Raw genomic sequence first — 15,850 nt, 5'->3', positions numbered from 1 at the left:
GTACAGGAGTGTATTCAGAAAATTGTTCGGNACAAAAAAAAAGCTGAGTCCCAATAGTCCCCTCCCCCTCCCCTCTGATACGTGCCTGATGGAGAGTTTTATTTTTCGGGTAACCTGGATAAAGCCGAGGAAATAAAGGAAAAAGGCGAAGAAAAACAGACTGCATGGGAATGGAAACTAAGATGAAGAGAATGTCGAATTGCAACGGGAATAAATTGAAGCTGATAAAATTTGATAAAATGTAGGAAAGGAAGGGAAGAAATATAAACAATTTAAATAATGAAGAAATACATAGAAAAAGCCAAAAGGTTGCAGGGAGAAGAAAATTGCGAAGAGAATGGAAGGGGGCAGGGATCCATCGGAGCTCCGAAGGGGGGGCGCTTTGTGCATCCCCCCCCCATTATAGATTTCTGTATACGCGGCCTTGAAGGATCGAGAAATGAAAAGAGAAAATTAGTTTTCATGTGAGAAGGACAGGAATTAATTGAAAAGAGAGAGGATATTTCAGGGGATTTTAGCAGAAAGCTAGGCTAAGAGTGCATCAGGGATCAGGATTAATTTGTCCTGTAAAAATTCAGGAGAAATACGGATATTATATATCTACCTCCTAACCCGTTCTACATATATTTAAACAGCTTTATTCCAGTTTTTCAATGTTTATATTTCAAACATCTGGTTCATTCAGTTTCTTCAGTCGGTTTCGGGAGTTTCAGTTTAGGGAGATAAAACTCCAAACATTAAAACTGCAGTCTCCCTCAGATTGAAACAGCTGATGAATACAACCGGTCTAACCGGCCCTACAGTCGATTGTCGAACGAAACTCAATTTTATTTTATCGTTATTATTTTAATTTATTTAAAACATGTATGGGTCTGTCCTAAAGAACGATTTTTGGACTCCCCCCCTCCTATCAATTTTGTACATGACCGCTTATTTTTTTTGACAAAATTATTATTATTTACTTTGTACTATTTTAGGGTTAGGTTAGGTTAAGACAAAAATTCGTATATTAGGACGGACCCCAAAAATCGTTCTCTACGAAATTACCAAGTGTATTATGATTTGTTACATTAATTATTTAAATTATTTATTTCAGTTAAAGTATGATGTAAATCTATGTCCGACATTCTACTGGGAAAATCAAGAAATTTAGTTTGACGAGAAATCAATATTGACAATTATGGCAGTGTTAGGAATTCAGTTTGTGATTACGATGATGATGGCTACTGTATTGTCAAGAGTTGGGCCTCATCTTTCCTTGGCTAGGTGGCTTCTTTCATCAAGGTTTGAAATAGATTCTGATATAAATAAGTTAGAAGGGTTTTATGCGATCACAAAATTGATTGGGGAATTGGATGGATTTGAAATACGATTCAATTGATACTTCAAATTGATATTACTGTCATTTTTTAGGCATACATAAAAGATTTGTTAAAAGGCAATATCTTCCATATATGATCAGATTCATCATATAAAGGTCTATAGGGTACTGTTGTGAATCATTCAACTCTTCTTAAAAAGGAATTGATATTACAACGAAGATCCCATTAATGATATTTTTAACCCAAAGTTTGAAGGCCTAATCCGGTATCTTCCAATGATCAGATAAAGGTTTAAAGGGTATTGTTGTGAATCATGCATGTTCTTCAATAATATTTGTTAACCCTAGGTTTGCTGGCCTAGTCCGGTATCTGCATCCATCAGACGAGGAGCTGAGAGTATTTGCTCCTCCTCCCATCAGGGATAAAAGAGAAAAGAAAAAGGTTCAGTCAGAGTTATTTTTAAGACAAGAAAACAAATTATGTTAGTTTTATAAATCTCCTAAATCCCCCCCCCCCTTTTAAGAATCAGATACAGTAATTTCATATTTACATTTACTTAATTCATGAAAAGTTTGTAAAAAAATGAAATTTCTGTGAAAATCGATTGAAAGCTGAGTAAAAGCTTGTAAACACGTTTGATTCGTTTGATGATATAGGGAGGCATTATTAAAGATTGCAATTTGAGTATTAATTTAAAAGGAATTTGAATCTGAAAACCAGCTCTGAGAAATTAATAAAAATATTTAACATTTCTCAACACACGGTTTTTTTCTTTTTAGAAAGAAACTTTAGAGCTTAAAACATTAAAATAGCAGAATTATAACCATAGGTTTTTGAGGTTTAAATTGGTATTAATCTAATCAAAGGTCAAAACTTTAGTAATCTTTTAATATCACGTTTAATAGGTGTCTCTCCCCCAGATAGCGGTTTAATTTTAATAGTTTTATAAGGCTGATTTCTAGTATATCATGAAATTAAACAGGGGTTATTTTCTCAACATAAAAAATCAGTGCTTTCTAAAATAAATCGTTTTGAACGGAAGAACTTTTATTTTTGAGATACAAATTTCCTATTCCAGGTTCGTCAGGCGGAGAAGAACGGGGTTCCCCAGGGAAATGGTGTGTTTAATGTTGCCAGAAATATTGATCTAAACCTGGATAAAACCTATGTTAGTGTAGGAGATCTGGTTCAGCTCAGGTAGGGATATGGAAGATAAGATAAAAAACATTGATCTGGGGCTGTGTGATTGATCGTTTTATTAATTGATTTATTTATTTCCTACTTATGTATTACTAGCTGAAGGGCCCGGCGTTGCCCGTGAAAAAAAAATTGAATAAAAAAATATTATAGCCTTTAACTCTCTACGGCCACCCCTGAGTGTTCACAAAAAATTTCAGCCCAATCGTTCCAGCCCTTTGGCTGGCTATAGGCAACATATATATATATAAATACGAATGTCTTGTTTTATTATATAGATTAAGCCTCTTTTTCATTTTCATTTTAGAAATCAAGACCTTCGAGAACATGTCTTTCCATTTAAGAAAAATCCCATTGAGATTCCATTTAAAAAAAAACTCGTCTAGACGTATATCTATATAATAAAACAAGACACTCTATATATATGTTGCGGGTAGCCGGCCTAACAGCTAGACCGATTGGGCTAAAAAAAAATTTGTGGACACTCATGGGTGGCCGGGAGGAGTCAAAGGCTAAACAAATATTTCACGGGCAACGCCGGGCCCTCTAGCTAGTTGGATATAATTATAAACCAACAAACAGACAAGCTAGATATATATTTAAAAAAAGGGAGAGGAGAACCGAAGGCCGAATTTAAAGAATTTGAACCGCGTCGCTAAACCGCCAATCACCGATTTAAATTGCGTGTTGGCCCAAACCTTGAAACATGATAAAAATTTCAAGTTGAACCAACCATTTTTGAACCGCCTCTAGACGCAGTTCAAATTCTTCAAATTCGGATTCTGGGAACATTTAAAGTGTGATTATTAATCGATTTATGATAAATATAATTAATCTTATTTTCAGATATTATTCCGAATACCAGTGGTTACTGGACTTTGCTGCATATTCTCTCATCACGTATTTTCTTAGGAATTTAATACTTTCTTATTAATTGAATGGTTTTTAAGATTCCTTTTTTTAAAGATAATGGGGGAAAATGAAAAATTTGGACATGTAAAGGCAGGCTTTTTCATACTTTTTTCCCCAGCAAACAAATCTAATTTCTTAAAAGAAGGGGGGTTGAGGAAAATACACACCGCTGCATCCATCTATATTTGGAAAATATACACCCCTGCATCCATCTATATTTGGAAAATACACACCCCTGCATCCATCTATATTTGGAAAATATATACCCCTGCATCAATCTATATTTGGAAAATATACACCCCTGCATCCATCTATATTTGGAAAATATACACCCCTGGAACCACTTTACTTTTACTTTTAAAAATATGATGTTTTACAATATGTCATGAAAGCATGTTTCTAGTGAAATCACACATCATAATAAATGAACCTGTTAAATATGATTAGTGAACTTTACGGGTTCCTTTTCCCAGAAAAAGCATCCAACGAGGTAGGATTCTGGTATACGGGGGTCGGATCAATTTTATTGGAATTTTTCTAAATTTTCGTTATCGTTATCGTTATCGTTATCGTTATCGTTATCGTTATCGTTATCGTTATCGTTATCGTTATCGTTATTGTTATTGTTATTGTTATTGGTATTGGTATTGGTATTGTTATTGCTATTGTTATTGTTATTGCAATTGTTATTGTTATTGCAATTGTTATTGTTATTGCAATTGTTATTGTTATTGCAATTGTTAATTGTTAATTGTTAATTGTTAATTGTTAATTGTAATTGTTAACTGTTAATATCAGGGTGAGGAGGGCGGAGAAAGATCTTTAGTGCTAGTGATGGGTGGAGCGTATTTACTGTTTGCTATGCTGGTTCTAGTTGTGGACGAGAGTACTCTGGAAACTGGATTAGGGATACTTTAAAATAATTTATATAATCTTAAGAAAATTTAAACGTTTAATTTGACATTCTTATTTTTTAAAACGGTTCTCAAAGTTCATATAACTCAAAAATACGAAGAATAATATTATATTATAAGTAACGCGATTGTAATATTTGTATGACATAAATGACCAAGGAAATCAAATGTTGTTAATTTATGATGAAGAAAGGAAAACGCTTTAAAAAAATTTGTCCTTTACTCTTTTAGGTATCTTTTTTAGAGGGTAAACATTTTCTGGAAAAATCTTTCCTCACCTCTTCAACAATATATTTTTTTCCAGTACATGAGAATGTTTGGCACTATGGTGCGGTCTGATCGGAGCTCTCTTCACCTTCCCTGGTTTGAGAACTGCTAGGATGCATTGGGATTCTCTCAAGTATAGTGAGAGCAGTGTACGATCCGTCCTACTTCATATAGGGTTCATTGCTCCTCTTCTCCTCACCACACTCTGGATCCGTCCTCTGACCAGGGATCCACTCACAAACCGGATATACAGGAACATGTCAGCTCCGCTCATGACAGAGGATCAGTTTGAGAGTATGAGACTGTATCTAATATTCGCTACCGTTCTGTACAGGCTCTTTATTATGCCAACATACTTACAGGTCAGTCAATCTTAATAGCGTTATTACAGCCTTGTGTAATCATTAAAAAAAATGTGTTCAAGGCTTGAACTACAATTCAAACAAACATCTTCTTAGAAAGAAAATTATGTCCTTGATTTTAAATTTAAAAACTTCATAATCAAATTAAATTATACTAAACTATTAATAAAAAAGTTTAACTTTAAAGACCTACACATTTATGTAATAATCACAATTAAAAGCAATCCTCCCAATATTGAATATTTATCATATAAATCATAATTTAATAACTGTTCACGTATTTTTTAGTAACACCCCCCCACCCCCGAATTCTTTGTCTCAGCTGCATAAATACGAAAATCATTTTTATAGACAAACCGCAATTAAAAGTAACCAATTGTCAGAGAGAATAACAAAAAGTTCTTCGTTATTTTTGTTAAGGCTACGGTTTACAGGGGACCGTAGTGAATTCAGCCGGCAGAGTCGCTTGAAATTACGTCCGATAGTCCCTTTAAGAGAAATATTTCCCTTTAATATCCTATTATTCATATTTCAGAGCTATTTGAACCTTGCATATCACAAAGTAACGGAGTTGAAGCAAGAGGCTGGAAAGATCTCTAATATTGATCTCCAGAGACTAGTTATCAGGGTTTTCTACTATCTCTGTGTTGTCACTCTCCAGGTAGGATTATTAACTGATCAGATGTACAATCAACAAGGATTGGGAAAGTGCAAAGGCTCTACCCTAGACATTGAAAAGGGGAAATTTACAAAATGACAATTACCAAAACAGTGGTAAATGGTGCAAATTACATGATTTTTCTTTAAAAATATTCAAAATTTTGAAATTTCGTCCCAACAATTTCGTAATGAATACCAAAATTAATCCCCACCCCCTTGACGATATTCCCTAGTTGCGCCTCTGATTTCCATTTAGTACTAAATTTTTGAACGAATGTTTTTTAGGTGTTTTTTCTAATGGAACGATTCCTGCATTTTTTAATTAGTTTTTTTAATTGCCAAAGATTTCACGAGTTTGTAAACTTTTCTCTCAATCATCTGAAAATATTGTTAAACGGAAATAAAGAAACATTAATTTTTTTACTGATTGATTGATTAATCGATTTATAATTTCCCTATTTGTTCAGTATATTGCTCCGATGATTATGATCCTGTATCTGAGTTTGCTGTATAAAACCCTAGGAGGAGGATCATGGATTGGAGATCTATCCGTCCCACAGGAGGAGTGCTCAGCGACGGAACCTTCTCCGGTAGGAACCTTGAACTGTAGGGTGGGGGAGATCTGTATTTTTTTTAATATGAATATATTTCTCCGAAATTATCATCCTTATCAAAAATGTTCCATCAATTCCACAGAATATGTTTCCCCGGCGTTGTTGAAACCATTTTCATTTTTTATTTGGAGGAAAATTATTTGTTAATAATTCACACATGAGGACTGGAATTTTCATGGATTTTATTTTATTTATGTTGGGTTTTAGTATAACGTAGCCCTCCAAGCTCAGCTCATTGTTTCATGTTACCATTAGAACATTAAATTTACTGTTCTTCATTAAATCATTGGGAAGGTGTCATTCTCGGTCCCATATACCACTACTGTTAACATTGACCTATCTATTTTTCATATATTTACCGAAATGCGGATAATTCTTTTCAAATAAACAAAAATGTATCTGAAGAAGGAAATTAACAACGATTTTCTGATTAAACTATTTTCTCTCTTTTCCCTGTATTTTACATTATATTTTTAGGTTAGAAGAATTTAATCAAATGGCTATCTCAATTTAAGTTAAACGTCGGAGGAGTTAATGACATTACGACATTTTTTGTGCATAGATAAATGTCTAATAGCTAACTCTCATATCTCTTGTATCTCATACCTACGTATGTATACAAATGTCTCTTAGATCTCTATTTTCCCAAGTAAATTCATCAAAATATGTTCCCCTCGTAGATTTGCACTTTACCTTCGTTCAACATCCAATAGGACAGGATGCATGGTGTCTTTATTCTGCAGACTAGGAAAGTTAATTTGCACCAAAGACGACCTTATATTTTCTTCTCTGAACTTGTAACTCTGTTAGACATTGTATCAATAATCAATATGACTAAATAAGTAACTTTAGTTCAATGAATACAGTTTAATTGAAATATAATCGGGTTTCTCATCAAATGACTTTAGTGCAATTAAACTGAACTAGGATTAATGATATATGATTAAATCTATTTTATCCTGAGCTGAAAACTTTAGAATAAGTTGTCCTTAATCCTGATCGCTTAATCTGAGTATCCAATCTACACACTTTTATTCCTAATCATCTTTTTGAGATATGCCCACTGTAGAAAAGTTACGTTTGATAACAAATACAGATACAATAATATATCGATTGAACTAATATCAGATTGAATTAAAGTCAGCTGTTCACAAGCCGGCTTTTAGAGCATTTGAGCAAATATAAATTTAATCATGTTAATATGACCCTATTAAAAAATATATATTATCACATTTTAGGACTATAATCATTTTAAACGAGTCTTATTTAACATTAATCCAAAACTTACATTTATTTAATCGATGTTTAGTTCAATTGATATGACACAATTAACACCAGTAAAAAACTCGGTTTTTCAAAAGTTGAAGAGTACATCTTAACATGATACGCTGATTGGTTGAATTTTATACTTCGTTCTTGGAAATCGAATGCATATTAAAATAATCTCGGGTTTAGTAAAACCAGGAGTTTAAGCATTAATCTTGATATCCATCATTCTAAAGTTTTCAGCTCTGGTGTTTTATTTTAATTAATAAAGAGAAAATTCCTAGTCCGGAAAATTTAGACAAAAATGTTGGTCAAATCAATCTAAAAATATTTAGGTTAGTAACATGTATTACAACGGAAATCATGCTCCATATTTAAATGTTTGAATGCAAAGACCACATTTGTTTCAGGTTTCTCTACGTGGTGGTGCTGCTTTGCTTGGTTTGGATCCTCTGCTATAGGGATCGGATATCAAACCTACTTCTCCAAGGGTTAAAGACAATTAACCTTTCTCCGGAATACTCCTAGAACTATATGTAAAATGTTAGACTGGATAGATATGGACGGGTCTTCTGATCTTCTTAACTTGGTTCCCAACTTAACGACTTTGAACTAATTTTCTCTCACAAATCCTGAAAAATTATGAAATCAACTCAAACCTTGCTAACTACAATAAGATATCCTTTCCTTCTCTCAACCATAACAGAAACCTGGAGACTATCTCTTAAGTCTGCCCTTGAAGAATATCACTAAACCCTATCCTATACCTGGAAAAGATTTCACTGAAACTTATCCTACACCCACTTAGACCTATCCTATTCATGGAGAATATCTCTAACCTACCCTATACCTAGAGAATATCTCTTTACCCTATCCTACACCTGGAGAATATCTCTCTAACCTATTCCACACCCAGAGATTATCTCTCAAACCTATCCTACACCCGGAGCTAAATACCATCTCAACCCGTCTTACACCCGGACATATTAGAATACAAAGTAGTGCAATGAATATAAAATCAATCAATGAGCTGAAAAACTGTTATGATCGTTATGAATCTCTCGAAATATTTAAGTTTTGCTGAATTTGTTAACCAAGGGGATTACATACGTACATTATATGAACATATGTCCTATACATTACACACCTATGACAATTCACTGTAATTTTTCAAACATATTTCTATTACGAGGCAAAACATGGATTTAAGATTTGTTTTTGGGAATTTCAAAATTCTGAGAGAACAGAATTTATTTAGATATCGTACAGCCGTTTTTGAGGATTACAACGTGGAGGAAAGACAGTCGATTATTAGTATTTATATATTCCCAAGTTTTCTTGTTAGTTTGGGCATTAAATGTTTTTCTATCTTTGTACTGAGGACTGAATATCTTGTTAAATTGACCACCCCCCTTGTTATTTGTTATTTATTTATAGATTCTCAGTTTTCTTTTATACTTGAAAATAAAGAGATACCGTAGATACTAACCTCATCAAAATTAGAGTTAAGAGACGACTTAATGGTTTAATATATCTAAACTTTATGTACATATTTTAAGATCAATAAGCTTTCTTTATGGGCCTTTTAAAATGTAGCCTGAGTTATTTCACGTTTATAATTGATGAGATCTTAGAAATGTGTAAATTTCGATATCTTAAATTTATTTTTATAAATAAATCCGTCCACGTTTTCTAGATTTAAATCCGCTATATTACACATTTGTCCTACTAGCAAGTGGTTTTATAGATGCTAGATGGACTTGTGGCCGCAACGCCAGCGTTCGGTCCCCCAGCCTGTCCTAGCCGCAGCGCTCGGCCCAGAAATTGGCTTAATCATAACACAATACTTAAATAATACAAAAATAAACAGCTGGCGTAGGTCGGAAAGTTAGTAGGTCAGAAGTTCAGTAGGGGGGGTTGATGTTGCCCATGGACGATGTAACATTACCATAGGTTTAATTACTTGACTATACAATCTAAACTTTTCAAGGTTTAATGTTCTTTTCTAAATTCAAGAAAAAAATGATATGCTTAAAGAAACTGACAACATAATATCAAGCGACCTCCCCCTCCCCCCCAATAATGACAATTGCGCTTCCGGTTCAGAGTGGTACCCTTTAAACGTTTTCTAGGCAACAAGTAAGAGAATATTTCTTCTTTTTTGTCCTTCAATTGCTTAGTTCTGCATGTTACTTATACAACACACCCACATTTGAAAATAATTAATTTTTAAAACAATTATTGTCAATGAAAATTAAAGGGTAATTTAGTGGAACGGTCTTGAAATTCTTAAAATTAAAAGTGAAACTTACAAGCAACATTCTTTTGTTCGTTCGCGTCTTTAAAATTGTACGCAACTTGCAATTTACACTTGATTTTTTTGATTTTTTATACCTAACTTTCAGCACAGAAATGATGTACATGATCTCTTGTAATTAACCATAATCGCAAAACAAGCATTTTATTTATCAAAGTACTAAAATGCAAACAATTATACAGGTTTAAGAAAATATGTCATAACATGTTAAATGGCAATAATGTATGTATAATCAATGAGTGTATGTATGTTCCAATCGTTTTCGACGGTAAATAATAACAAAAGTAAAATTAGCAGCGAATTGAGCAATTTTCAACTCGTTTTGGATCTTGAAGTCATTGAAAATTGAAAAATGGATGCCGCAAAGAGCAAAATGCCGCTGATAGTTCTCTACTCCAGATCTGGCATGTCGTCTTCCTCGTCATCAATATCCAAATCGTCTAAGCTTGGTCTCTGATATGCTTTCTTTGCTAGATCTCCCATATCTGCGGCTCCGGCTCCTCCGGCGGCGCCTCCTAATCCTCCCATTTGTCTCATCATCTCCTCTGAAATAAAAATGATACTTAGATACTTTGTTAAGCTGTATCAGAGTCGTAGGAAGGATCCTATTTTTTTTACAGTGTGTCCCAAAAAAAACATGGGAAATTAGTGCAACTTCATATATCGTCTTTGTTTCTTGCGGTACTATTACTTGAGTACAATTTTAATAGATCCCAGTTAAAACAGTTAATAATTAAAATTTATAGTCGTAGGAATTCCAAAATGTGGTTTACCATTTTGCACCTTCAAAATTGAGAGAGAGAAAAATTTGTCTAGATTCTAATTAATTAAATAACACCATTTTGGAAAGACGTACAGTGTACATTTTACACTCTTTAATTTATATACTTTATGTCATTTAACAACTATCGGAAATCGAAGACGATTTTTAAGTCGTCTCTTATAATTCCCATCTTATTTGGATACCCTGCATATATAAGATCGGTTGAATGACTGTTATGAAACGTAAAGATATTTGAGAAAAATTGCGAATAAATACAATGTAAGAAAGTTAAAAGTCTCTGTTTTGTAAACGATCTGTATTCTTGAATAAACTTCTGTTTGTTGTAACCTACCTAGATCCTGTCCTTGAGCTCCTCCCTCCTCCTCATCATCATCCTCGTCCTTCCAGTTCTTGAAGTCCACCCTGAGCCAGGGCTGCTTCACCTTGGTCTCCAGGAGCCGGTCCCAGTATGGGCCCTCCTCCTGCTTCTCCAGTACAAACGAGATCTCACGGGGACGAACTCCAAACTTGGATTTCTAAATAAATGGATATTTTTTAAATTCTGAAACAGTCCACACACCACTCAGACAGACAGTGGTGTAGTTCAGCGCTATCTCATACATAAGTTTTGACCTTAAGATTTGCTCTTAAAGTAGAAGACGCAATTTTATCGTTATACAGTAAAAGAATTTGGAGTCTTAGTCAAAAACTCTGATTTTCTAACCTCTATATCTTAGCAACCCAATATCTTAGACCATAGACATTTCAAACTATAAGTTCTTCTATAAATATAATAAAGCTCTTCGCTCATATATATATATGTTTGTATGTTATTTATAGCTAGCCAAACGGCTGGTCCGAATGGGCTGAAATTTTTTTTCTTCAATAATTTGATTTTAAAAAATTCACGGGCAACGCCGGGCACCTCAGCTAGTTTCAAATAATCCAAGTTTGAAATATCACAGGTTTATAAAATATCAGATTGCAAAGATATATGATTAGAAAATCAGAGTTTGTGGCAAAGACTCAATTCCTTTGTCATGTTGTTTTTAGGTCGTCAGTATTATCACATTAATTTGGTGTACAGTCCCGTTTTCGCGTCATACTCTGTGATCATACTGTTTAATTTTCTCAAGCAGCCTAAAAGTCAGTCCGGTACTTAAAATGAATTTTCAGTGTCATGTCTCATTCATTTTGGCTAACCCTAAATGTTATCTTTACAAACTTATCTTTTGATAAAAAAATATTTTTTAATTTAATAAATTATTAATCCTGAATCCAATTGAGACAATTTTTAAGAAAAAATTTAAAACCTCTGGAGTCAAATTATGGTTTCATTAAAATATCAACTTTCAAACTCAATTTAAATTTTTAGAATACCTTAAACGGCAGAAATCTAGTTAAAGTAATAATTTCTTTTAAAAAATCTGATTCAGAAAATAATGAAAGCCCGCGACGAATTCAAAGTATTTTGAACATATTATTATTATTTATTTTATTAAATTGACTATATATGTCGCGCGTTTCTGATCTAATTCATGTTTATTTGGATTGTCTGTCTATTTCTTTGTATAAATTAAATTACTAAAAGTACGAATCGGGCCCAGTTTTTTTGTGGTCACTCACATAAACACAAGAAGGGTTTATGGCAGTCGATAAAAATGTTGGGTCTAAAAAAATCGGTTTTGAAATTTTAGTTAATAATAAAAACACAACAATAATACAAAATAAAAATGTTTTTTTAATAGAATGAACGACAAAAAATGGTGCAAAGGAAAAGTTACATTTAAGGCTAGAATTATTTCATGAAAGAGTGCAGGTGCGGAGCGCCCAAGAGTATTATTGATTCTCTGAAAACCTGAATTATACCTCGACATCAATCGGTTTGAAGAAAACCATTTCAACTTCATGTTCCTTCATCTCTGTACCCCCGACCCCCTTGAAGTAGAGCTTCCCAGGCTCCACCTTGATTACGGGGTCCTTCACGTCCGTGAGGCAGATGGTGAGGATAATGTGTTTAGGTCTCTGGGCCCAGGTACACCCTGGTGGAGGAATCCTGCAACAGTAAATTTATAAAATCTAAAAATAACCTACAGTGAAACACTTAATAACGAATACATCGAAAGAATTCATCAAATGTCGTATTCTTCACTTTCTGATAATGGAATGTTGCAGATATTTAGTCTTCTAATTAAATGATTATATGGAACTCTTCAAAACTGTTCCCGCATATTCATGAATATTTATTTATTTTCTCAAATACTGAAATTTACGAAATTTAGTATAAAACTAATTGAAAAATTGTCAAGACGACATTTGATAAATTCTTCCGATGTATTTGTTATTAAGGGTTTCACTGTATGAAACTTTTTCCCCGCAAAAGATGAGACTAATGACGACCTAAGACTCTGCAAATAAGACTAATTAAATTTTAAATATGGTTTTGTGCATGAATATAAGCCTCAGTCGTCTATGAAGTCTCATTCTTTGTGGGTAACCCTGTAGCTCTAGTGCTCTCATTTAGTTCAGCCGTAACTGTCAGAAAACTGTGATTGCGACCAATGAGAGGTCGTGAAATCTTTCTTTTAAAATATTTACTGATTTGAACGACCTTAGCTCTTGAATTCAATAGTTTAGCTAAGGATATCGATCTAAGCTGAGTAGCTCAATCACATCTCAATTAAAAATTGCCATTTATTCAGAAGTAAGTGTAGTTTTGTTAAAGAACTTCGAACGCGTAATTTCACATATGAAAATATATCCTCCATTATAGATTGGAATGTCCGTGTTTATCGTGTTTTCTGTACACATAAAAGTGATTTGCGGATTTTCGCTGCAGATACAATGAAGGAAATTATCAGGATCTAACAATTGTACGTGAAGAGTGAAAAGCGACTATTTCTCTCTTAATGTTTTTCAGATAAAAGTTTACAGTACCGTAGAACTTAATTTCAATGTAGGGTCACTTGAAATTACTCCTACGGTTTTTTTTTAATTATAATTGAACAAATTTGTTCTTAAAATATAACAATTTATGCGGAAAAAATAAGAATTGAAACTTTTGAAACCAAGCAGCAAAGACGTTCTGAAAAAACGTGATTGTTCGTAATCAATGGATATAATCGAAAATCACCTGTTTTCAGTCATATTTTTACTTTTCAACTGATCACTTTAGTTTAGTTTATCAAGCGTTTTATTGCGTATATAATGTTTTTATACTTACTTTGCAGCCATTCCTGTGATTTCTAGAATAATCTGATACTTTCTGTTGAGTTCCCAGATACCCCGGCTTTCTCCTGTGCACTATTAGTAAGTAGTAGCCGGACGGGTCAGATGAGCTGCGGCATGTGTGTATGCTTGCTGCCGGAAATAAATAGCTTTCTCAACTTTCTTTTTTTTTAGCAGGGGAATATATAAGTTTGGGAGGGTGAGGGGGGGGGGGGATAATTAACTCGCAAATGATATTGAGAAAAAACGGATTTGAATTCTTATCCAAAAACTAACTAGAATATGCTTGTGTTTAGAAGCAATTAACAAACTGTTTGTTGCATAATTTATATTTTTGTATTTTTTAATTTATTTTTCTCGCGGGTTTTCAATGTTTTATACATGGACATATTCAATAAGAATAAAAATATGATAAAAGTTTATGATTTTCAAAATTAAAAACTTTAAATATCGCAACAATTATCTGTTCTGGAAACTCATGTCAGTTTAAAATAGCAATGTGAAAACTATGAAGTTTATCATTGCGATTCTAGCTCAAACCATAAATCATTAGATTATCTACATTTTCTAGATTTCGCATAGAAAACTTAGGTATTTATAATTTCGATATGTTTAATCAATCCAGTGAATTGAATTCCAGGGACCAAATGTAATTTATAGGGAGAATTAGTTGCACTATGTTATAGATTTAGTTAAACCACTTCCCTTCAACTTGAACCGGTGCACAAGAGAAGTTGTTCAAAAGTCGCTACTTTTCAAAGTAACTCAGTTTTTGCCACAAACTCATTTTCATCCAGAAATCTTTGCACCTGATGTCGTAGACCTTTGACATTTCAATCTAAGAATGAATTTTAATCTTAAGTTAGAAATATCAAAGGTTTACGCCAACTTGTTGCAAAGAAATAGGAAATATCGTCCCAAATGGACGATATCAAAAGTAATCGTTTATATAGAAAAATAAATTTGATATTGGCAAATAAACGTTATTTATAAATTAAGAATTTATAACATCAGGCTTGAAAATGACGTGTACTATTCTGATTGTTGTGGTCTGGACGTTTTTCTCATTTTCCTGATTCTTTTATTTTCTTCAAATAATTCTCAGCGGAGCAAAGCAACCCCTACTCGGACAAGCATGATGGAGCGAGAATATATTCTTATCATCTTAGTTTCAACAGATTCAAGAACTGCAGTCTCAACCTGAACCTGGAAACCTAGATACTAACCCTATCCTGATCTTAGTAGATACTAGATACCTAACTTTTCCTATTCCTGTTATATACCTAAATACTTAAACTATCCTAGATTTAGTATATACCTGTCCTATATACGTAATCTATCCTAGTCCTAGCAGATAATATAGATACCAAACCTATCCTAGTCATCCTAGTCCTAGCAGGGTAACTTAACATTATATTGTGAACTATATGTAAAAATAATGCCAAACGACCCTACTGGACCTACTACCTTGGAACTGACCATTTCCTGCCTTTTATAGGAATGTTAGAAACCAAACCATATCCTAGTAGAAACCTAGATACTATATCTATCCTAGTCCTAGTAGAAACCTAGATACTAAATCTATCCTAGTCCTAGTAGATACCTAGATACTAAATCTATCCTACTTCTAGTAGATACCTATATACTAAATCTATCCTAGTCCTAGTAGAAACCTAGATACTTAATCTATACTAGTCCTAGCAGATGCCTAGATAATAAATCTATCCTAGTCCTAGTAGATACCTATATACTAAATCTATCCTAGTCCTAGTAGATACCTAGATACTAAATCTATCCTACTTCTAGTAGATACCTATATACTAAATCTATCCTAGTCCTAGTAGAAACCTAGATACTTAATCTATACTAGTCCTAGCAGATGACCTAGATACTAAATCTATCCTAGTCCTAATAGATACCTAGATACTAAATCTTTCTTAGTCCTAGTAGATACCTAGATACTAAATCTATTCTAGTCCTAGATACCTAGGTACTAAATCTATTCTAGTCCTAGTAGATACCTAGATA

At 33.3% G+C, this 15,850-nt stretch overlaps 2 protein-coding genes across 3 annotated transcripts; one reads left to right on the top strand and one right to left on the bottom strand.

The window, feature by feature from the left end:
- The first annotated feature begins 1,074 nt into the window (after positions 1-1,074).
- LOC111711064 (transmembrane protein 161B) lies at positions 1,075-8,996 on the top strand. The gene is made up of 10 exons (XM_023485313.1): positions 1,075-1,284; positions 1,670-1,763; positions 2,401-2,519; positions 3,366-3,431; positions 3,879-3,951; positions 4,224-4,344; positions 4,658-4,974; positions 5,510-5,635; positions 6,102-6,224; positions 7,891-8,996. The coding sequence occupies exons 1-10, from the start codon at positions 1,181-1,183 to the stop codon at positions 8,008-8,010; spliced, it is 1,263 nt and encodes a 420-aa protein (XP_023341081.1). The 5' UTR covers positions 1,075-1,180; the 3' UTR covers positions 8,011-8,996.
- Positions 8,997-9,959: 963 nt separating this feature from the next.
- Positions 9,960-13,925, bottom strand: LOC111710929 (prostaglandin E synthase 3). 2 transcript variants are annotated; one of them, XM_023485146.1, is made up of 4 exons: positions 13,818-13,925; positions 12,464-12,650; positions 10,947-11,130; positions 9,960-10,376 (listed from the first exon to the last, which is right to left on the bottom strand). In XM_023485146.1, exons 1-4 carry the CDS (start codon positions 13,826-13,828, stop codon positions 10,222-10,224), a joined length of 537 nt encoding a protein of 178 aa, XP_023340914.1. In that variant the 5' UTR covers positions 13,829-13,925; the 3' UTR covers positions 9,960-10,221. The 2 variants fall into 2 exon arrangements, with proteins under 2 accessions (XP_023340914.1, XP_023340908.1); XM_023485140.1 differs by lacking the exon at positions 13,818-13,925 and adding an exon at positions 13,728-13,764.
- Positions 13,926-15,850: the final 1,925 nt, after the last annotated feature.

This window comes from Eurytemora carolleeae, unplaced genomic scaffold (assembly GCF_000591075.1).
Source record: "Eurytemora carolleeae unplaced genomic scaffold, Eaff_2.0 scaffold32, whole genome shotgun sequence".
NCBI lineage: Eukaryota > Metazoa > Arthropoda > Copepoda > Calanoida > Temoridae > Eurytemora > Eurytemora carolleeae.
Note: the sequence above shows the minus strand (reverse complement) of the source record. Positions and strands in the feature narration are given on the sequence as shown.